Source organism: Mesoplodon densirostris, chromosome 11 (assembly GCF_025265405.1).
Source record: "Mesoplodon densirostris isolate mMesDen1 chromosome 11, mMesDen1 primary haplotype, whole genome shotgun sequence".
In the NCBI taxonomy this organism is placed as follows: domain Eukaryota; kingdom Metazoa; phylum Chordata; class Mammalia; order Artiodactyla; family Ziphiidae; genus Mesoplodon; species Mesoplodon densirostris.
Genome location: NC_082671.1, coordinates 34,170,960 through 34,195,835, shown reverse-complemented (window position 1 = coordinate 34,195,835; position 24,876 = coordinate 34,170,960). Strand labels below are relative to the sequence as shown.

The 24,876-nt window shown below is 43.3% G+C and overlaps 1 protein-coding gene across 1 annotated transcript in view; it reads right to left on the bottom strand.

Moving 5' to 3' along the window:
* The window catches only part of CPM (carboxypeptidase M), a 90,029-nt gene that overhangs the window by 43,993 nt on the left and 21,160 nt on the right, over positions 1-24,876 (bottom strand). Inside the window, exon 3 of the mRNA XM_060112352.1 lies at positions 1,869-1,966. Within this exon, the coding sequence (XP_059968335.1) occupies positions 1,869-1,966 (98 nt within the window). The remainder of the gene's footprint in view (positions 1-1,868; positions 1,967-24,876) is intronic.

The following is a 24,876-nucleotide window of genomic DNA, read 5'->3' as shown; positions in this document are numbered from 1 at the left end:
GGAAGGCAAGATGTCAGAAATTTGGGAAAGTACAAGTGAATTCAGGGGTGAGTGAGAGGAAGGACTCTTGCTTTTCTTTGGAAGTTTCAACTGAGAGGATTAGCTTCTAAGCATCAGGCTGCAACCTCTGAAATGCCAGGAATTCAATAAATAAGCTACTGGAGTCAATGTCTCTTATTAAAAATGGATCCCACAGGACCTCGATCAGTTGACTGGATAGCAAAAGAGAAAGGAAGTCTGGGCTGCTGTCTGTCATAAATAGTTTTGTTAAAAACAACTATGGTCAGACTCCCAGCAATATCAAGCCTTTTCGAGCAAAGCCCATTACGCTTAAAAAAGTAACTTCCATCCACCCCCAAATCACGTTCAAAGACCAACCACTCTCTCAAAGGCAAGTGTTTGTATCTGAGCTCCAGTGACAAGAAGTCCCCTGGCTCAGCAGGACCAGGACGGATTGAGCGGTGTGCCTGGGAAGGGCAGAATGTGTGTGTGTCACGCGGGGTGGAGTCTGTTCCTAGAGAGCCTGGGGTTGGGGAGGGTTAAGCTGGGACAGGAAGCCCAGCGTTCGAGCAGTGCGTGCCACCCACGCTACTGCAGACCTGGAAGTGTCGTAGCAAGTCAGCAGGTTATACTTATAGGAATATTCCTGTTCTTTGACATTCTTTAAAGTTAAGTGTGTTTGATATTCCTACGTCAATTTTCTTTACTGTCAAGACTGGGCACTATCTTTCCCTCCCACTGTATTGCTCAGTTGTGTGGGGTTCTGGGGAACAGAAGATCCTGCAGTTGTCATATTCTCAAAATACTCTGAGGAAGAAAGGTGAGAAATGGAGAGGAGCATCTTCAAATGCCTGGCAAGAATGGCTGGGCAGGCAGGCGTGGTAAAGAGTATTTTGCAAAATATAAAATAAATAACATAAACAAACAAAGCAAAATAAAAAGAGAGTTGATTCCCGATAAGCTGGAAAAGAGGCAAGACATCATAATAGAATTTAAGAGTTTGTTGAATGATGGGGATGACAGAGCCCTAAGCTTGATGGTCTAAACCGGGGGTCCCCCAACCCTGGGCCGAGGACTGGCACCAGTCTGCAGCCTGTTAGGAGCCGGGCCGCACAGCAGGAGGTGAGCAGCGGGCAAGCGAGCAAAGCTTCATCTGTGTTTACAGCCGCTCCCCATCGCTCGCATTACCACCTGAGCTCCACCTCCTGTCAGCATTATGGTGAGTTGTGTAATTATTTCATTACATATTACAATGTAATAATAAAAGAAATAAAGTGCACAATAAATATAATGCGATTGAATCATTCCAAAACCATTCCCCGCCTCCTCCCGGTCTGTGGAAAAACTGTCTTCCATGAAACTGGTCCCTGGTGCCAGAAAGGTTGGGGACTGCTGCTCTAAACTTAAGCATTGGAAACGCCAAGTGTTAGATTAAGAGAAAGTGACAAAAGCATTCAAAAAGCCAGCTCCTAGGAGTCTGGATAGCTAGTTGGGATCTGATTGTTTCAGTTCAAATAGAATATTGCTCCTCTGCTGGGTCACCTCCATGCTGAGCAGGAGATGGGGAAAACCAACACAGGCAGGAGTTCGGCGACTTGCTGGCAGTCCAGAGCTGGGGCACTATTGTTCTTCTAGACCCCAGACAAAAAAAGTTCCAGTTACCTGCACAGGGCACTGGGTAAACAACCAGATGGCTGTGCTGGTTTTTGGAACCTGGTTCCTTCAATCCTCTCAGAAGGCCTCACCAGAAGACCTTTCCAGATTCTTTGCTACAGCGTCTGCTGCTTCCTTTGCATTTAGACAGAGCACAAGAGACCCGAGGGGAAGCTTCTCTGGTGACATGTCAGATATTCAAGCCATATACATACCTCATCTCCATGCATATTTGCCACGTATTTGAATTCTGGAATCCCGATTCTGTGTTCCTTTGGAAAGCGTCCCACAATAAGAACCCACAGGTTTCTGCCTTTACAGGGAAGAAGAGTATAGAAAAATGAGTTGTCTTTTGAAATGATGAAGGAACTCTGGGAGAATGAGAACAGTGAATAAATGATGCTGCTTCTCCCACCTGATGAATGTTTCACAACCACCTCAGTTCGTGTGACTAACGCTTCCTTGCTTAAAACACTTTTAGTTTCCAAAACCCTTTCAATTTAGCACAAATATTTAAGTTCTTGTTATAGAATGTGACTTTTTAAAATTGAAGACTTATTAGGCTATGTAGATCTTATTTTTCCAAAATGTTTATATAGTTTGCTCTGAGTTTCTGGTGCTTTATAGAAGCGATTTTGCTAATTCACACAATTACACAAAATTATTACTGATGGTTGATAGGGAGGGTGCCATAACTCAGTGCAAGGAACGTGAAGAAAGCAACAGCAAGAAAATATGTAACTCAGAAGGGAGATTGTTTTTACAGTAAATCCTGAGTCTTGTCATATTCAAATGCTCATGTAACACAGCCTCTCAGCAATGAGTGTCCTTGATGGGCATGAGTCCTGCCATGTAAGCCGGAAAGCACACGCCATCCTAACAATGCCTCAAGGGAAACTTCTAAGTCCTAACTCTGCCATAAATGGTGTGATTTGGGCAAGGGAGGACAGAGACTCAAGATTGTTGAACATCTGCTCTGGGCAGATGTTACCATTGCATCTCTGGTTCACGTTACCTGAGGCAATCCCTTGTCCTGACCCAGGGAGATGGATTTTTAACCGGACTTTACAAATGAAAACACTGACCTTCAAAAAATATTAAATAAACTGCTTATGATCACACAGCCAGTAAGCACAACCAAGACCTGAATCCTGGCCTATGTGACTCAACTCTAGGGCTTCTGCCACTAATGAAAACAGCCTGTCTCTCAAGAAGGTTGGTGTCCTAATCTGTAAAATGAAGAGGTTTCTTTCGATTCTAAAATCATCTGGCTCTTTTAATACAAACACTTTAAAATTAGAGATTGGGTAAATATTTGATATCTAGCACCTAGATACAAAGTTCACATATCTGTGACAACTAAGCCTTCTGTGGAATTCAAGAACCCAGGAAAAGAGTTTAACAGCAGCTTGTGGGCTAACGTTGAGCAGATTTCTGCAGAATTTCAGGTGTAGTTCCTTCAATCTGGGGGTTCCAGTGGGCTGGGGAATACCCAGTTGCCATAAGGAATCCAGGGAGAAGCAGATACTGGACTTGTCTTTTTCATCATTTATTGTTTTTTTAGAAAGGGTTTTTTAAAATAAATTTATTTTATTTATTTTATTTTGGCTGTGTTGGGTTTTTGCCACCGCATGAGGGCTTTTTCCCATCTGCGGTGAGTGGGGGCTACCCCTCACTGAGGCGTGCGGGCCTCTCACTGCGGTGGCCCCTCCCACTGCAGAGCACGGGCTCTGTGTGCACAGGCCTCAGCAGTTGTGGCACGCGGGATCAGTAGTTGTGGCGCACGGGCTTAGTTGCTCTGTGGCATGTGGGATCTGCCTGGACCAGGGCTCGAACCTGTGTCCCCTGCATTGGCAGGTGGATTCTCAACCACTGCGTCACCAGGGAAGCCCTCACCATTTATTCTTAATTTATTCTAACAATTACAGGGAAATTCGTCTTGACAGGGTGATGCTTTAAATTTAGTAACTGCAGAAATTGTCAGAAAACACCCCCAAAAGGCAGTCTATCTGATAGGTGCCACCTGTTCAGTGCAGCATGCTCACATCATTCATTTACACATCCATTTATTTAGTACCACTATATCCAGGCATTTAACCAGGTGATTAGACCCTACAAATAAGTCACACTCTCTATGCCCAGTGAGTTTCTGGTCTAGTGGAGAACAGCAGCGTGCAAACATCATTACACTAGACTGTGACATATACGACCTTAGAGTGTGTATAAGGTACTGCCGTGGCTGTAGAATAAACGAGGAACTTTTTCCAAGGAGTGGGATCACATAAAGCTTTACAGATGCAGGGTTTTAGAGCTGACTTCTAAACCGAGTTCTGAAGAATGACTCCGAGTTAGTCACGTGGACAAGTACAATCCATCCAGTGATTTCCCGCCAGAACTGCTGCATCAACCAGAACCTTTCATCCCCAATAGTACCAATTCTCAGGTCATCTAGGGCTTCAAATCTACCAAGTTAATATTTTCACGTGAAGCAAGGGAGAGGTTTTTCTGAGCTTTTTTTCTATAAATCTTGGCTCTTTAGGTTTCCTCCTGGGGAATTCTTTTCTGTAGCTATTAATGCTTTTAAACCTAGAATAACCACAGATTTATACAGAATATGGCCTAGTTCCCTCACAGACAAGGGAAAAAATTCAGTATCATCTCAACATAATGTTTACTAGTTGTTATATTTCTAACTCTGCATTTGCAACAGCTGACCTGTAATATAAAGGATAGTGTAAGACAAGAAAAACCTGACTTGACATGGGTATCCAATATTATTTGGTTTAAGGAAGGAGGGAAATCAAACCAATAAAACTTAAGTGAAGAAGTACTTAGGTGGTAACTCGATCTCAATTTTGGCTCGAATGGCCCCTAAGTAAACCTCAAGATGAGAAACTTATTTTGAATAACCTCCATGGCACAAAGTCTGAGAATGAAAACCTGGAGATATTCACCAGGAATGACAAGCCTCTTGAAGTTTTTTAACCAGCCTCTCCAACGAACACTGATATTTACTCTGGCTTAGACCAGACTAAATGCACAAAGGACAAACTATTGACTTTTCACAGCTTGATTGCCAAGGTGAGGGTAATTTAAATAAGATTTTTTTCTGCCAAGGTTGGACAGGCTGCCTTTATTCTCAAAGTTCCTGCTAATACCAGGTGTGCTCAAGAGCTCTGAAATGCTCGGCCACTTACTCTTCACTACGAAGTAAACAAAACCTGGATTCCAGGATTTCAGTATCTATATCCAGGAACCCACTCAGAGCTTGACACAAAGCCCAGGGCTGTGACATGGTACCCAACTGAGTTTGCTTGTAGGACCAGGAAAAGTCTTACAATTCAGAAGGCTTCACAAAGATCCACAAGGCAAGGAAACAACGCTCTAGGCGTTCAGGAGAAAGTAGAAGGAGAAGCTTGGTAAATGAAGTACAGCTTCAACAGGTAGAAATGGGAGGAGTGTCATTCTCACATCAGAATTGCCTGGATCCTTGGAAAAACACCAATCCCTGAGCCCCATCTCCTAAATCAAATTCTAGGGGGGAGGGCCCCAAACCTGCACTTAACAGGCTCCCTTGGTGATTCTGAGGCCCATTAAAGTTTGAAAGCTGCTGATATTGAGGCAGTGAATATCCAGATAGATTTGGGAGGCAGTGGATCTTGAGGTAAAATCATCTCATTTTCCACATAATCATGAACATGTTTCTATATTAACAAATATACTTTGACTACATCTTTTTAAATGGCTGCTTAGTATTTTATTACACAAATGCAGTACCATTTATTCAACCAATGTTCCATCGTTAGATGTCCAACTCTAAGTAATTTTATGTAAATTACAGCATGTCCACTCAAATTATGTACAGAATTTATAATGTAAAAATACTTTATCATGTGAAAGAAATCAGAATGCATAATTATTTAACTACAACCATATAAAACAGACTGTTCATTAAAAAAATACCATGGAAGAAAACAGATCCAAAGCATATAAAGCCTTAAATGAAATAATGGGTGAGTCTCTACAAGAACTGAAAACTGCACATTGTCAGTAATAAGGGGCTAAGTGATAGGATGATAAAACCAAGTACTTTTTTTTTCTCACTTTTCCGTCTTTCCAGTTTTTAAAAAATAAAATACCAAATCTTATCATTTATTAAGTTCAGAGACTGTGCCAGGCACTATGCTGTGCACTTTATAATACTTGATCTTTACAACACCTCTGTATGGTGGGTGATATCCACAATTCATTGATTTAAGTGGAAGGACCAGGGTTCAAACTCAGGTCTGTCTGATTCCAATATCTGTGTTCTTCTGATGATGCCAGGCTGCCTCAATCTCCCTGAAAGTACTAGGTAGTCCAGGGCCAACCCCACCCTGGGGGCAAAGTTCCCCGGCAGTTCTTTCAGCATGGCGCTGCCATAATTTGCGCCTGGAGCAAGTTCCAGGCTGCTACCTGGCTTTGACGACTGAGCCAGAGCAAGACACCCGAATCGAGGGCTACCCTACAGGGACGGTCCATACTGAGTGTTGGCATAATGAACCCATCAGACTCTCTCTACTCCCAGAGTTTCAGCGGGACATGCCCAGAGAGAAGCAGAGACGCTGCGTGGGTGGCCCGGTCCCAGAAGCAGAGCTGCAGTGTCGATGAGGCTGGTTGTATTCATGATCCCACCCACCAGGCTCCGATCTCCAGGGTGATGGATCAGTTGTTTCCTAGACTTCCATATTTCTCTTTGTGTCCTTACAATTACCCTTGGACCTAAGTCAAACCTTGGGGGAGCTTTCTCAATGCATGAGTTTGTGACCTCGTACATAGTGGGAATAACAACTCCATTGGCAAGGCTGATGTAAGGCTGGCGAGTTCCTCCTGCCTTCCCTAAAAAGAAGCCAATGATCTGACACCAAAACTTCAGTCTCACTTAGGTATGTTCCCATTACCACACACACAAAGAGCTGAACACAGCACGCAAAGCCCTATTTCAAATAATGTCCTAGAAGAGCTGAAAAATTGCAATGACTGCAGTCAGGTTAAACACTCAGTCTCCAAAGTCATGTGCCCTTGGGTTTGGAAGTGGAAGAAGAGGGTCCTGCTAAGTGGCTCATGACAAAAACAAAACAGATGCAAACAAAACAGGGACAAAAGTCTCCAGATTGGCTGTGCTTGCATGGTAGTATGACTCATAGCTCAGAGCATTTTACATATATTCACTTAGCCCTGAAACCACAAGTGGTAGGCACAAAGATTATCCTTTCACACAGGTGGCTGCCATCTTAGGGAAGCTCATAAGGCCATGGTTCTCAACGTGTGGTCCCAGGACCACCATCATCAGTGTCACCTGGGAACTTGTTAGAAATGCACATTCTCAGGCTCCACCCCTAGGTGCTGAGTCAGAGACTCTCGGGGAGAACCGGCAGCTTGTGTCTTAACAAGCTCTCCAGGGGATCTTCACGCACGCTAAAGTTTGAGAACCAAAGTAACAAGGCATGGTTCAGGATAGTCTATTCAGAGCCAGCTCTGTTCTTAACCATTATGCAGCACTGCTTCAGTCACCTAAGAGATGGAAAATATCAGAGAAATGTGAACCTGTGCCCCAAGCTTGCCATGTCCCATTTCTGGTGTTGAGATTTTTTTCTGTCTCCCCTTGGGAGAACTGGAAATGGAAGGAGGAGGTTGAGAGGATCCTATGAGGATGGCTTGAGAAGTTAAAGCTATCATCTGCTCCCTTTGGTATGCAAATCTCAAATTGGTTTGCCAACTGATGTACCAGTTTGTCCCTGAACTGCTCTCTATTCAAAGACTACAGGCAAGGCAGTCCCGCCCATCAGGAAGCTTGCACAAGCCTCTTAGATAGCCTCATCCACCAGAGGGCAGACGGCAGAAGCAAGAAGAACTAGAATCCTGCAGCCTGTGGAACAAAAACCACATTCACAGAAAGACAAGATGAAAAGGCAGAGGGATATGGACCAGATGAAGGAACAAAATAAAACCCCAGAAAAACAACTAAATGAAGTGGAGATAGGCAATCTTCCAGAAAAAGAATTCAGAATAATGATAGTGAAGATGATCCAGGACCTCGGAAAAAGAATGGAGGCAAAGATCAAGAAGATGCAAGAAATGTTTAACAAAGATCTAGAAGAATTAAAGAACAAACAAACAGAGATGAACAATACAAAAACTGAAATGAAAAATACACTAGAAGGAATCAATAGCAGAATAACTGAGGCAGAAGAACGGATAAGTGACCTGGAAGACAGGTGGAATTCACTGCTGTGGAACAGAATAAAGAAAAAAGAATGAAAAGAAATGAAGACAGCCTAAGAGACCTCTGGGACAACATTAAATGCAACAACATTCACATTATAGGGGTCCCAGAAGGAAAAGAGAGAAAGGACCCAAGAAAATATTTGAAGAGATTACAGTTGAAAACTTCCCTAACATGGGAAAGGAAATAGCCACCCATGTGCAGAAAGTGCAGAGTCCCAAACAGGATAAACCCAAGGAGAAACACGCCGAGACACGTAGTAATCAAACTGACAAAAATTAAAGATAAAGAAAAATTATTGAAAGCAGCAAGGGAAAGATGACAAATAACATACAAGGGAACTCCCTTAAGGTTAACAGCTGATTTCTCAGCAGAAACTCTACAAGTCAGAAGGGAGTGGCATGATATACTTAAAGTGATGAAAGGGAAGAACCTACAACCAAGATTACTCTACCCAGCAAGGATCTCATTCAGATTTGATGGAGAAATCAAAAACTTTACAAACAAGCAAAAGCTAAGAGAATTCAGCACCACCAAACCAGCTCTACAACAAATGCTAAAGGAACTTCTCTAAGTGGGAAACACAAGAGAAGAAAAGGACCTACAAAAACAAACCCAAAACAATTAACAAAATGGTCATAGGAACATACATATTGATCATTACCTTAAACGTGAATGGATTAAATGCTCCAACCAAAAGACACAGACTTGCTGAATGGATACAAAAACAAGACCCATCTATATGCTGTCTACAAGAGACCCACTTTAGACCTAGGGACACATACAGACTGAAAGTGAGGGGTTGGAAAAAGATATTCCATGCAAACGGAAATCAAAAGAAAGCTGCAGTAGCAATACCCATATCAGATAAAATAGACTTTAAAATAAAGAATGTTCAAGAGACAAGGAAGGACACTACATAATGATCAAGGGATCAACAATCTAACATATAAATATATATGCTATTTAAATTGCATAAATAAAACAATTTAAATATATATGCACCCAACATAGGAGCACCTCAATACATAAGGCAACTGCTAACAGTTATATAAAAGAGGAAATCGACAGTAACACAATAATAGTGGGGGACTTTAACACCTCACTTACACCAATGGACAGATCATTCAAAGAGAAAATTAATAAGGAAACACAAGGTTTAAATGACAGAGCAGACCAGACAGATTTAATTGATATTTATAGGACATTCCATCCAAAAACAGCAGATTATACTTTCTTCTCAAATGCGCACAGAACATTCTCCAGGATAGATCATATCCTGGGTCACAAATCAAGCCTCAGTAAATTTAAGAAAATTGAAATCATATCAAGCATGTTTTCTGACCACAACACTATGAGATTAGAAATCAATTACAGGGAAAAAAACGTAAAAAACACAAACACATGGAGGCTAAACAATATGTTACTAAATAACCAAGAGATCACTGAAGAAATCAAAGAGGAAATCAAAATATACCTAGAGACAAATGACAATGAAAACACGATGATCCAAAACCTATGGGATGCAGCAAAAGCAGTTCTAAGAGGGAAGTTTATAGCTATACAAGCCCACCTCAAGAAACAGGAAGAATTTCAAATAAACAATCCAACCTTACACCTAAAGGAACTAGAGAAAGAAGAACAAACAAAACCCAAAGTTAGCAGAAGGAAAGAAATCATCAAGATCAGAGCAGAAATAAATGAAATAGAATCAAAGAAAACAATAGCAAAGATCAATAAAACTAAAAGCTGGTTCTTTGAGAAGATAAACAAAATTGATACCCATTAGCCACACTCATCAAGAAAAAGAAGGAGAGGCCTCAAATCAATAAAATTAGAAATGAAAAAGGAGAAGTTACAACAGACACCACAGAAATACAAAGCATCCTAAGAGACTACTACAAGCAACTCTATGCCAATGAAATGGACAACCTGGAAGACATGGACAAATTCTTAGAAAGGTATAACCTTCCAACACCAAACCAGGAAGAAACAGAAAACATGAACAGACCAATCACAAGTAATGAAATTGAAAATGTGGTTAAGAATCTTCCAACAAACAAAAGTTCAGTACCAGATGGCTTCACAGGTGAATTCTATCAAACAATTAGAGAAGAGCTAACATCCATCCTTCTCAACCTCTTCCAGAAAATTGCAGAGGAAGGAACACTCCCAAACTCATTCTATGGGGCCACCATCACCCTGATACCAAAACCAGACAAAGATACTACAAAAAAAGAAAATTAAAGACCAATATCACTGATGAATATAGATGCAAAAATGCTCAACAAGGGGGCTTCCCTGGTGGCGCAGTGGTTGAGAGTTCGCCTGCCGATGCAGAGAACGCGGGTTTGTGCCCCGGTCCGGGAAGATCCCACATGCCGCGGAGCGGCTGGGCCCGTGAGCCACGGCCGCTTAGCCTGCGCGTCCGGAGCCTGTGCTCCGCAACGGGAGAGGCCACAACAGTGAGAGGCCCACGTACCACACACACACAAAAAAAATCCTCAACAAAATACTAGCAAACAGAATCCAACAACACATTAAAAGGATCATACACCATTACCAAGGGTTTATCCCAGGGATGCAAGGATTCTTCAATATATGCAAATCAGTCAATGTGATACAGCATATTATTAAGAATAAAAACCATATGATCATCTCAATAGATGCAGAAAAAGCTTTTGACAAAATTCAACACCCATTTATGACAAAAACTCTCCAGAAAGTGGGCATAGAGGGAACCTACTTCAACATAATAAAGGCCATATATGACAAACCCACAGCAAACATCATTCTCAATGGTGAAAAACTGAAAGTATTTCCTCTAAGATCAGGAACAAGACAAGGATGTCCACTCTCACCATTATTCAACATAGTTTTGGAAGTCCTAGCCATGGCAATCAGAGAAGAAAAAGAAATAAAAGGAATACAAATTGGAAAAGAAGAAGTAAAACTGTCATTGTTTGCAGATGACATGATACTATACATAGAGAATCCTAAAGATGCCACCAGAAAACTACTAGAGCTAATCAATGAATTTGGTAAAGTTGCAGGATACAAAATTAATGCACAGATTCCCTTGCATTCCTATAAACTAATGATGAAAAATCTGAAAGAGAAATTAAGGAAACACTCCCATTTACCACTACAACAAAAAGAATAAAATACCTAGGAATAAACCTACCTAGGGAGACAAAAGACCTGTATGCAGAAAACTGTAAGACACTGATGAAAGAAATTAAAGATGATACCAGCACATGGAGAGATATACCATGTTCTTGGATTGGAAGAATCAATATTGCGAAAATGACTATACTACCCAAAGCAATCTGCAGATTCAATGCAATCCCTATCAAATTACCAATGGCATTTTTTTACAGAACTACAACAAAAAATCTTAAAATATGTATGCAGACGCAAAAGACCCCGAGGATCTTGAGAGAAAAAAACAGAGCTGGAGGAGTCAGACTCCCTGACTTCAGACTATACTACAAAGCCACAGTAATCAACACAATATGGTACTGGCACAAAAACAGAAATATAGATCAATGGAACAGGATAGAAAACCCAGAGATAAACCCACACACCTATAGTCAACTAACCTATGACAAAGGAGGCAAGGATGTACAATGGAGAAAATACAGTCTCTTCAATAAGTGGTGCTGGGAAAGCTGGACAGCTACATGTAAAAGAATGAAATTAGAACACTCCCTAACACCATACACAAAAATAAACTCAAAATGGATTAGAGACCTAAATGTAAGACCAGGCACTATAAAACTCTTAGAGAAAAACATAGGAAGAACACTCTTTGACATAAATCACAGCAAGATCTTTTTTGATCCATCTCCTAGGGTAATGCAAATAAAAACAAAAATAAACAAATGGGACCTAATGAAACTTCAAAGCTTTTGCACAGCAAAGGAAACTATAAACAAGACGAAAAGACAACCCTCAGAATGGGAGAAAATATTTGCAAACGAATCATCGGACAAAGGATTAATCTCCAAAATACATAAACAGCTCATGCAGCTCAATATTAAAAAAACAAACAACCCAATCCAAAAATGGGCAGAAGACCTAAATAGACATTTCTCCAAAGAAGACATACAGATGGACAAGAAGCCCTTGAAAAGCTGCTCAACATCCCTAATTATTAGAGAAATGCAAATCAAAAGTACAATGAGGGGCTTCCCTGGTGACGCAGTGGATAAGAATATGCCTGCCAATGCAGGGGACACGGGTTCAATCCCTGGTCCGGGAAGATCCCACATGCCGCAGAGCAATTAAGCCCGTGCATCACACCTACTGAGCCTGCGCTCTAGAGCCCATGAGCCACAACTACTGAAGCCCACATGCCACAACTACTGAAGCCTGCATGCCTAGAGCCTGTGCTCTGCAACGAGAGAAGCCAGAGAAGCCCGCATACCACAACAAGGAGTAGCCTCCACTCGATGCAACTAGAGAAAGCCCGCACACAGCAATGAAGACCCAATACAGCCAGAAAAAACAAAAAAACAACTACAATGAGGTATCACCTCACCCCAGTTAGAATGGGCATCATCAGAAAATCTACAAACAACAAATGCAGGAGAGGGTGTGGAGAAAAGGGAACCCTCTTGCACTGTTGGTGGGAAAGTAAATTGATACAGCCACTATGGAGAACAGTATGGAGGTTTCTTAAAAAACTAAAAATAGAATTATCATATGACCCAGCAATCCTACTACTGGGCATATACCCTGAGAAAACCATAATTCAAAAAGACACATGCACCCCAATGTTCACTGCAGCACTATTTACAATACCCAAGTCATGGAAGCAACCTAAATGCCTACTGACAGACGAATGGATAAAGAAGATGTGGCACATGTATACAATGGAATATTACTCAGCCATAAAAAGGAACGAAATTGGGTCTTTTGTAGAGACATGGATGCATCTAGAGACTGTCATACAGAGTGAAGTAAGTCAGAAAAACAAATATCATATATTAACGCATATATGTGGAACCTAGAAAATGGTACAGATGAACCAGTTTGCAGAGCAGAAATTGAGACATAGAAGTAGAGAAAAAAAACGTATGGACACCAAGGGGGGAAAGGAGCAGGGGGGTGGTGGTGGTGGTGGTGGGATGAATTGGGAGATTTGGATTGACATGTACACCCTGATGTGTATAAAATGGATGACTAATAAGAACCTGCCGCATAAAAAGATAAATTAAATTTTAAAAATATGGAAAAATAGGTCAATTAAAAACAAAAAACAAAACAAAAAAAACATAAAGACTACAGGCAAGCCTTAGTGGCTTTGCCCCAAAGCTGTGGAATCTAGAGATGGCTGTAGTTCAGAGATCTGTCTGCTAAGTTGACTAGGCTGAAAAAGTAGGGTGGGTGGAACAGCAACAGAGGGACATGGATGAAACCCCTCTGCTCTCCACAGACCCTGTCTCTGGAGCCCAGGATTCACACACATGCCCTCCCGTCACGGCAAATGGTCCAGCATTCACTGTGGCTTCTGCACTGAGTTGAGCGGTCTGGCCAGCCCACGTGAAGGCCTAGTCTGTCTGATTCTGTAGTTGCAAAGCTGTGAATCCACTTGGACAGATGCAATGATTCCCACCCCTGCCAAGTCAGCCACATGACCCCAAGAAGCTTCGCTGCCATTTCCCGTGGTGGGCTAGGAATTCCTGAGCTTGTTCATGAGTGGAGGAACTTGTCAAGAAGGGGTTCAGGGGTGCAGAAAGGAATCGGGCATCCCAGGGGCCCTGCAGCTACGGTGACGAGAGCGAGCGCTCTGCTCTGCCTGGAAGCAGCCGTGGGACGGGGCTGCCTCTTCTAAATTCCAGCTGAGGCCCTGAGCTTCGGGGCCCAGGAGGCATCCCAGGACCAATAGGCAAGTGTTTAATGCCAAAGTCTGCCGCACTGGAATTTCCCACTGCAGAGATCTCGGTGTGGGGTCCAAAGTGCGGACACCTGTTGTGTGAGGGTGAGCCGGGCCCTGCAGGAGGCTGTGGGACTCAGTGGTCCCCAGGGCTTGTGCACAGGTATCAAGCCTGCATGCCTTAGACCTGGGAAACATGTCCATCTGCACTTTTCCAACGGGCCCACCAGCAGTAGGTCCAAATGGTCAGCTCCTTTAGACCCAGCATTCCTGGCTTCTTATACTGATGGGCCAGGCCTGGACAACGAAGCTTCGATCAGTGGAGGGTGCGAATCCTGCTATCATTGGGGGGAAAGGCTGGCTGTTACCGAGGACCATCTCGCTTGCACCAGCCTCCACCAGTGACTTGTCATCTTCCCCATTCCACCCCCTGGCTGCACCACCACCATCACCAGATATACCCTGGTCATTCCCTAATACTGTGGAACTTTTCTTCATGCATTTTTCACTCTGAGATTGTAAGCTTAATCATTTACTTGTGTAATGGCCACCTCAACTAGAACATGACACACGAGCACTGCCGGTGTGTTTGCCATTTTGTTGGGTTTGCCTGTTTTATTCACTGCTATATTCTTGGCACCTAAAGGTGCCTCGTGTGTAGTAGGCTTTCAATAAAGATCTACTGTAGCTTTTCCAAAGTTATGGGTGCATCACAGGACTACTTTTTCTTGGTAAATACTGGCACATCTGACCCAAATCCCTCCCCCTGGCGTTCAGGGTCCTCCACCCCAGACCTCCACCTGTATGGCCCACCATCTGCTAACACAAGTGCTCCCACTAGCATCAGGCTCAGCCTCATCTTTACTGTGTCATCCTCAGCCTGAAATGCATCACTGAATTTTCTGCCTTTTCAAATCCAATGTATTCAGTTCCAAGAAGTTTCCCCAGGCTACTCTGGCTCACCCTGATTTCTCCTTTTGTAGGATATTTCTATAAAATGGCATCACAAGCTTTGCCACTGAAAACACTATGGTCGACTATTTCTCAATAAAACAACCAAACAACAGTCTACCTTTCAGTTAGTTTTCTAAGGGTTTCATGTGGAAGAGTCTTGTTTGTAAATCCTTGTAGGAGCTAAAATCAGGTACACCTTCATTATATTAGCTACCATCCTGTACAAAGGCTTAACCCTTCACTTTCTCATTTATTCATTCAACAAATATGCCCTGAATGCCAATCCTGAGCCTTGCATTAAGTCAGCTGAAACAAATGTAAATCACTAACTGATTAGATTGCCCTGAAAAACACTAACTTTTTGCTTTCTGACATCACTTTCAGCATCTGAAAAAACAAAGTCCAAAAGAAAAACAATGTTTGGTAAACTTTCCATTATTTGGTGGGTCCGGGTGGTCATGGTAATCAAATGTCAATCAGATTGCATGGCTTCACTGCTTATCCTGTGATGGACCAGTCCCTTTTTCTCCCATGACATCAAGGTAGAACCCAAGCCCCTCAATATGGCACCCCAGCCTCTCATGGACTATCCCCTTGCTGCCTCTAGCCTTCCACCACAATCCCATACACCTAGGCATTCTTAATCATGTGTGATTCCAAAAGGCCTCGACGCTTATAAATACACGCTCTTTCTCCGCATGGATAGTCCTCTGTCTACCTTACCTGATCTACGTAGCCAACTTCCACTTGCCTTTCCAAGGCTCAACCAAACGCCCCCTCGCATCCATTACCTTTCTTACCCTTCTCCTTCCTTGATCCTATATTTTACCAGCCTGAGTTGTTCTCTCTTTTCAACTTCTGCAACCCCTCTCCTAACATTGAAACCACAGGTTTTCCTGTAGGCAAGGTACTGTGCATGCACCTCTGTGCTTGCAGCATCTAGTGTAGTGCCTGGCACATACACAGTAGATGGTCAATAAATGCTTGCAAAAGGAATGGATGGCTGGATAAACGACCAAATAAGGGAGTCCAGTTGGAGCCAGGGTCACCCCTGTTCCAGTGTTGAAGGAAAAGTCTGCAGCTAGTCTATCAAGAGCTATCTGGGGTGGGCTCTGAAAAAGATCCAGATTTCTAGATCAATTCCAGGGTATGCAGACCTTCTTGGGGCTATTTACATACAAGAGAGTGCTAAGATCCAAAGAAAATATCTGGCTTCCAGTTAGACTCTTCTGTCATCACGGGGAGATGGGATTTCATTTGCTTACACACGTCCCCATGGCACTAATGTTGTGAAATGATACCTGAGAAATGGAGATGTCAGTTCCATTTTATTTGTTCCTGAACAGCTCAATGGGAGGTTTGTGGGTTTCAATTTCTAAATCAGGGATTCTTCTGATTGCTTCGGGACGTGACCTTTTTCAATTGAAAAGAGAAAAGGAGGGCTTCCCTGGTGGCGCAGTGGTTGGGAGTCCGCCTGCTGATGCAGGGGACACGGGTTTGTGGCCCGGTCCGGGAAGATTCCACATGCCGCGGAGCGGCTGAGCCCGTGAGCCATGGCCACTGAGCCTGCACGTCCGGAGCCTGTGCTCCGCAACGGGAGAGGCCACAACAGTGAGAGGCCCGCGTACTGCAAAAAAAAAAAAAAAAAAAAAAAAAAAAAAAAAAAAATAGAGAAAAGGAAAAATCTGAAGATGAACTGAGTTGGAGGACATTTTCCTTTCTTCTTCTTCTTCTTTTTGATTTCAAGACTAGTCGTGACTCCTAGAGAAGCAGAGTGCTTTCTCATTAATCACCAACCGTCAACCCAAACAGGAACATGGCAGGCAATTCCTCTGCCTCCGTCCTCCTGCCAACACCACCTCCTCTGTTCCTCCCACTCTATGCCCAAGTCAGAAGCCAATACATCTGCTCCACTTCCTCTAAAAATTTTTAATTTTTTACCTATAAAATTAAAAGAAGCTTTTAGAAAATTGAGTTTTAAAAACTAGCCATAATTCGCATGTTCCAACCACCCTAATTTCTTTATGTTCCCTTCTAGTCTTTCTTTCATACAGAGACAGGAAACTCATTTTTAAATCCCCGAAGTGAAAATCTCTAGAGGCCTCATACTATAAAAAGCTGAGAACTTCCGTTTTTTCTTTTTTTTCAATAAATTTATTTATTTATGGCTGCATTGGGTCTTTGTTGCTGCGCACAGGCTTTCTCTAGTTGCAGCGAGCGGGGGCTACTCTTGTTGCAGAGCACAGGCTCTAGGTGCACAGGCTTCAGTAGTTGTGGCATGCAGGCCCAGTACTTGTGGCTCGTGGGCCCTAGACCACAGGCTCAGTAGTTGTGGCGCACGGGCTTAGTTGCTCCGCGGCATGTGGGGTCTTCCCAGACCAGGGCTTGAACCCATGTCCCCTGCATTGGCAGGAGGATTCTTTTTTTTTTAGTCTTCTTTTAAAAATTTAATTTATTTACTTTTTATACAGCAGTTTCTTATTAGTTATCTATTTTATACATATTAGTGTATACATGTCAATCCCAGTCCCCCAATTCACCGCCCCCCCGCCACTGCTCCACCACTTTCCCCCCTTGGTGTCCATACGTTTGTTCTCTACATCTGTGTCTCTATTTGGCAGGGGGATTCTTAACCACGGCACCACCAGGGAAGTCCTGAGAACTTCTGTTTTTGGTCCCTTAGGGGAGAGGTCAAACAAAGTCAGATCCTCTTTTTGAAAAGTGGTTCAGTAATAACAGCCAAGCTGAATGTCATCTTAAAGTACAAACAAGTACTTGAGACTTTTAAAAAATGCTTGATTTGAAAAGATCAATAATTACAGTTAGCGCTATATGTGTACTGTCTGTTGGTGGGTTCTCTCTTATGGTTTGCAGGGGCATTCTGGTTCAGTGTTGGTGTTTTGGTTCTTTCTCCCCAGTTGGTGTTTTTATTACTTATAAGTTCCTGTAGGTGTCACATAGCTGTGTTTTACAATGAGGTCAATTCAGATTCATCTGAAGCCCCCTAACCCAACCCCCGCTGCCCAAAAAACCTCAGTTTGTTGGAAGCCTGCTTATCCTCATTGCCTATGTATTGCTACCATAAGAACTCATCTTTTAGTGGCAGGGGATAATGGCAATTAATTTACTAGTTTCCTCATAAGCTACTTAGGAGAATAAAGACCTTTTCTCTCAGCCATCCTACTTGCTGAGTTTGTACCTAAAAGGCTTTCATTTGAAAGTGAAGGAAGCCAGGGTCCAGACAGAAGGATGCTGCACTCCTGACAATGGGAGAAGCCCCAAAGTTGCCAAGATGAGGTTCCTTCCTAAACTTGACCTAAAAGTAGCACATTTGATGCATTTGTGCGATTAACAAAGGTGGACTTCTCATTGGTTTTACCATTCTGAGATTTGTCTCACAAATGGGTCAGAAGTTTGGTAAGCACATCTAAACCAGAATTTCAGCACAACATATGCCTCCAAACAGCATCTGAGAGTTCCTGAAGGTTACACAGTGTCCCTTTAGCGGCACCTTATGTAACAATGCCGTGTGCAGGTTTTAGAATCAAATTGCCAGTGTTTAAACTCCAGCTCTGCCCCTTACTACCCATATGGTGTTGGGTAAATTGCTTAATCTGAGTGAATCAGTTTTCTCATCTGTTGATGGTACCCACACCTCATGGGGTTTCTAGTTCATTTAATCCTCACAAGTTTTATAAACAGTGCCAGAAACATAGTAAGCACATGTTTGTTTGAGGGCCTTGAGTGCACAGAACCGGCTGATGATGCTACTGTCCCTACAGGCCCTAGGAGATGATGCAGCATCAGAGCAATTAAAGACAAATTTCAAATGTAAACAGCGTCCCTAACATATTGACAGAAACCTCATGCCAAAAAAAATGTGTCTTTCAGAAGATCTGCAGATCAGTTCAGGTAGACCAAAATCAACTAAAGTTTTTTAAAAAATTGAAGTGTGGATTCACAGAGCAGAATGGGCTGTCTTGAGAGAACATGTCCTTCAAAATCGATGGTGACAGCGTAAAAATTGTCACGAACCTTCACACTACCAGAGGACTGAACCTCATTCAGAACTCCCAGAGCAAAATGCCTGAGGCTGGTGCTGAGTCTGGAAGCAGTGAGCACACGTTGCCACGAGGTCAGGGAGGAAGCAGGTCGCCTCAGCCTATTGTGCTGGATCATAAACACGTCTTCCTCAACATGTTCTTACGTGGTCTATTGCCAACGTGATTGAAGCCATCCCTCAGATTTTAACCATCTCCAGGTGAATGAGGCTGGAAATCATGTTAAGATTTCCAGTCTGGTCCTGATGTGGAGAGATTCCAACTCATCACTGTAGGTGGGCAACCCCAGAGTTTGTTGAAAAGGAACTGGTTTGTTAGGAATCAGTTAGTGACATAAAACTGGTCCAACAGGAGGCGGTCAGTGTCAACAAAAGGCAGGGGGACTGTGCCACATTATGAGACTAAAGAGATAGAACACTATAGACAATGTGTTTCCAATTTTTGATAGGATTCTAAGAGGAAAAAAAAGTTATAAGAGGCATTCTTGGAACCCACTGGAGAACTTTGAAAATGGAGCATATTGTTCATTGAGTATTTATTATTTTCTTAATTTAATAATGGTGTGCTGTGGTTAGGAAGAAGTTATCTTTAGATGTTACATGCTTAAGTGTTTGTAAGTAAGCTTGCTATTTACCATTTCTAATAATGCAGCAAAACCTACAGAGAGAGCTCATAAGAGAAAGCAAATGTGGCAAAATATTAACAGCTGTAGATATATAAATGAAGACTGAGTATTTAATATTTTTGCAATTTTTCTATAGATTTGAAAAATTTCAAAGTAAGAAGCTGGGGAGCAAAGATTTTTTAAAGGTAAAGGTAAAAAAAATCATGGCCTGATTCACTGGCTTCTGTAGTCTGTAAGGTGAGATGCAGGGTCAAGATGTTCACCTGAAAGGTGAAGCCATGCGGGGTGAGGAATGGAGGCCCCAAGGTGAGAAATTCACAGGCTGCCTCTTCCTGATGGAAACACAGAACTGTACTAAAAAAGGTCTTAAGAAGTTACTATGGGGGACTTCCCCGCTGGCACAGCGGTTAAGAATCCACCTGCCGGGCCTCCCTGGTGGCGCAAGTGGTTGAGAGTCCGCCTGCCGATGCAGGGGATACGGGTTCGTGCCCCGGTCTGGGAGGATCCCATATGCCGCGGAGCGGCTGGGCCCATGAGCCATGGCCGCTGAGCCTGCGCGTCCAGAGCCTGCGCGTCCGGAGCCTGTGCTCCGCGACGGGGGAGGCCACAACAGTGAGAGGCCCGCATACCGCAAAAAAAAAAAAAAAAAAAAAAGAATCCACCTGCCAATTCAGGGGACATGGGTTCGAGCCCTGGTCCAGGAAGATCCCACATGTTGCGGAGCAACTAAGCCCGTGCACCACAACTACTGAGTCTGCGCTCTAGAGCCCGTGAGCCACAACTACTGAAGCCCATGTGCCACAACTACTGAAGCCCACATGCCTAGAGCCCATGCTCAGCAATAAGAGAAGCCATCGCAATGAGAAGCCTGAGCACCGCAATGAAGAGTAGCCCCCGCTTGCCGCGACTAGAGAAAGCCCGCGCACAGCAACGAAGACCCAACGCAGCCAAAAAAAAGAAGTTACTATGGGACTTCCCTGGTGGCACAGTGGTTAAGAATCTGCCTGCCAATGCAGGGGACACGGGTTCAATCCCTGGTTCAGGAAGATCCCACACGCTGTGGAGCAACCAAGCCCGTGTGCCACAAATGCTGAGCCTGTGCACCACAACTACTGAAGCCCACGTACCTAAAGCCTGTGCTCCGCAACAAGAGAAGTCACCGCAATGAGAAGCCCGTGCGCCGCAATTAAGAGTAGGTCCCGTTCACCGAAACTAGAGAAAGCCCTCTCATAGCAATGAAAACCCAATGCAGCCAAAAAAAAAAAGTTACTATGCAAAACCAAGGCACAATAGCTTATTAAATCTCCACATATATTAAGAAAGAAAAGTCATTTCGATGCAAATGTGAATGTTAACTACAGGATATTTTAAAACTTCTATTACAACCAGAAAAAAATTACAGAAATATTTTTAAATCACATGATTTATGTGATCATTGAGTTTTCTGGTCACAACATTAACTAAGTCATTAACTTAGCAAAGGCAAAGTGATTAACATAGGATAAGAATAAGGGATCAGTAAAGCTTGGATGGCGGGCAGTTTTAACTGTGACTTTCGTGTCTTCCTCCAGATTGGGCTTTGGATCAGGGAAAAAAGGATGTAGGGGCTTCCTTGGTGGCGCAGTGGTTGGGAGTCCGCCTGCCAATGCAGGGGACGCGGGTTCGGGCCCTGTTCTGGGAGGATCCCACATGCTGCGGAGCAACTGGGCCCGTGCGCCACAACTGCTGAGCATGCGCTCTAGAGCCCGCGTGCCACAGCTGCTGGGCCCACGTGCCACGACTGCTGAGGCCCGCGCGCCCAGAGCCTGTGCTCCTCAACGGGAGAGGCCACCACAGTGAGAGGCCCGTGCACCGCAGCAGAGGGTGGCCCCTGCTCGTCGCAGCTAGAGAGAGCCCGCGCCCAGCAACGAAGACCCAACGCAGCCAAAAATAAATAAATAAAATAAATAAATTTATTAAAAAACAAAAAAGGATGTAAATGGTTGGAACTGTTCCCTCTGCCTGCATTTGGTCACCACTCCCCTCTGGGCTTTGGGTAGAACAGAGCAGTAAGACCACTACGGGGAGGAATGGGAGGGGAGGCAGGGGCAGACCGTGGCTGCTGAGAAGGAGAGGATGAACGTGACTGTGAACCTGGACTCCGAGTCTGTGGCTTCCAAGGGTCCTTTCAATTTATCCCTTAACAAAATCACAGCATAGGTTTGTTGGCAACAACCTTAAGAAGCTACATGATAATCACTCAACCTCTTTCAAAGGAGTGGTGAGTATGAGATTTATTTACATTTCTGCTTCTGTTTATTTTTAATATGGCCAAGAAGAATATGAGCATATTTAACACTATGGTTCTAGATCATTTAAGCCACAAGCTGGTGTTAACTTCTGTAACAAAGTAACATGTTAATAAGTTCATTGCAAAGTCAATACAAATATAAATATTTACTTCAAAAACAAAAACAAACAAAACCACAAGAATCAGTGCTTTGGCGGTCACATCATTGCAACACCCAACCTTCAGAAATTATCCACGGATTTCTCAAGCTTACAAAAGAGTTGGCAATGATGCTTTCAGAAGACCCATCAACAACCGTCACTCATTGAGGGGCATTATAGGGTGAGCTGCTTTAGTAGGAATTTCTATTGATTTTGGGCTTTTCCAGTGTTGCACTGAGAATTTGATTACTAGGATTACAGAAGGGGTAGCATATTTAAATGATGTCATAGTCGTGGAATCTGAGGAAGAACTCAAAGATTTCAGGAAACCATATCTGCTTAAAATCCTGATATTTTACATAATTTCCAAAGTGTTTCACACACTTTCACTCTTCATCTTACTATTTAATCCTCAACAGAAACCCCACGAGATAGGTAAGGCAATTAGTATTACCTTCATTTTACAGTTGAGGGAATAGGCTCTGACAGCCTGGGGTCAAACTGGCTTTTTGTTTTACTCTAAGATTGTTTGTTTGTTCCACACTGCTCCTTCAATGTAAAGTGGAACTTCCTGTTACCATCTTAGATGCAATAAATGTTTATCTTTCTTAGGACAAAGAACTTGAGGCAGCTAACTCCTAAATCCATGAAGCATCTGACTCCTAAAACAAAGCCAGAGATTCATCTCCCATGTCTCTCTCCCTGCCCAATAAAAGCAACCCTTCATAAGTCACTTCTCCATTAGTGGCACTAGACTCATCAATAAGAAGCTTTTGGAAAGTCATTTGTTTTCCTTTTGTGTCTAGAAGATCTTTGAGACACTAACTCCTTACCATTCAAAGTCAATGTTACCTGCAAAGTAGACCTATGTCCACATGGACAAGGAAATCATTTATTTTGGAAGTTGCTAAGTTTCCCAACTGTTTCTCTGGCTGTGTATGTCCAACTGACTGATCATAAGTCTTCCTAAACTGAAGATCATAGCCTTAGTAGTACCATCTTGTACCTATAACTGCAGCTTTGGCTTAGTATGTCCAAGGGAGCAACACTGAATGTTCAGGCTCTGAGCTGTCTGCCAGAGCAGACCCAATATTTTACATGGGCCACTGCGACTGAACATTTCAAGGTCAGAAAATCTTCCAGATCCAATTTTTCCACTTCAAACCTTATAATTAGCTTGTATCTCAGATCAGCTCCTACCTTAAAATGTGGGTTGAGAAATGCCCATTTCTAAAGAAGCATGAGGAAATGCAGCTGTTAACCAGCCACCAGAGTTTACTCACACACTAAAGCACACCTTATCTCGATCTTTGTTTATATATATTTAATTAACGATTTATGCCCTTCCAGTTTCACAAGGATACAAGGCAGTCTGGTCACAAAGCACAAGGCTCACTGGCAAACTATTCTGAAGGGAGAGTGGGCCAGATGCCATGTCCAAAGGCCTACGATCAATTTCATGCACATAAACATAGGATGCAAGTCAGGCCTCTTCAAAGGCACCTTCTTTTCCAGGGCTTGTGACAAAGGAACCTTTAGTGAAAAGTCCAAATAGTTATAAGGAGCCATTCCAGAGACCCTTTTTGACTATATTAGACACTTTCCTACAATGAGTCAATGTAGCCCTGGATCATTTCACATCTGCTGCAACAGAGGCAGCTCTGCACTTATCATTTGCCACACATGGTGGCCGGCCTATATCCTCTCGGACAGTGCGCTTCTGTTTACCTCAACTGACTTTCAGACATGGGTATACAGGGACCTTATTCAAGCTGTCGCCTATTTCACCTCGCCACACTCAGTCAAATGGTTGGGATATACAGATGAGGCAGATTCTTAAGAAAGGTTGGGCAACGAGATTTGCCAGGGTTTCTCATTGTTCAACAAGCTAGCAATGCTGAGCCACAGAATTACTATTAGGGCAACACCCTGAGATGTGCCCAACCATTCCTCCGAATCAGGTGCCAGCAATAATGTGTTGTTCAAACCGCCCTCCCCACTTAACATATGTGTAAGTGGGCATGAAATGGTAGGACAGAGGCCCAATCGGGGAAGCTGGGGGGAGCAGCTGTAACCACGGCACTTGCATTTGGGTGGAAGGGGAAGAAGAGACAGTGGAGGACGTGAACGACGATAGTCATGTATGGATGACTTCTATATAATGGAGAGAAACTAGAGTAGAATAGAGCCAGGCCTGGAGTTTATGCTCTATTCATTAAAATGCGGGAAGGGGCTTCCCTGGTGGCGCAGTGGTTGAGAGTCCGCCTGCCAATGCCGAGGACACAGGTTCGTGCCCCAGTCCAGGAGGATCCCACATGCCGTGGAGTGGCTGGGCCCGTGAGCCATGGCCGCTGAGCCTGCGCGTCCGGAGCCTGTGCTCCGCAACGGAAGAGGCCACAGCAGTGAGAGGCCCGCATACGGCAAAAAAAAAAAAAAAAAAAATGCGGGAAGATTTTTAAATACCTCTCATGCAGGCATGAGAAGGATTCAGAAAAATCTTGCTGCAGGCATTTTATACAGTGTTTCCGCATTCCTGTGGACCTTTAAAATCATATAAGATATATCTCTCGAATAATCATCCTCAAATAATTCTGTTCCTCAGCTTATGTAGTCCTGTTGATGGCCAGGGTTAAGCAGATCAACCGCAGACTGTGTTTCTTACAAGCAGGTCTCTGGGCTACCTGCAGCAGAATTATCTGGGGTATTTGTTAAAACTGCAAACTCGCGGTCCCCTAGATGTGAGTTCAGGAGTTTGCATTTTTCCCAATACCTCAGCCGACTATAATATACACCATTAAAAACAACAACAAAAACCTCTGTAGTGAAATACAATATTCACACAGAAAACTATACATTGCACAGCTTATTGTGGATTGTATAAACTGAACACACAGTTGCTCATCCAGCAACTAGAGGCACCCTTGTGCCTACTCCCCAGTGCTATCTATCCCCTTCTGTGGATTCACTCATATTGTCGTGTGTAAATGTAACTCCTTCTCAGAAGCGT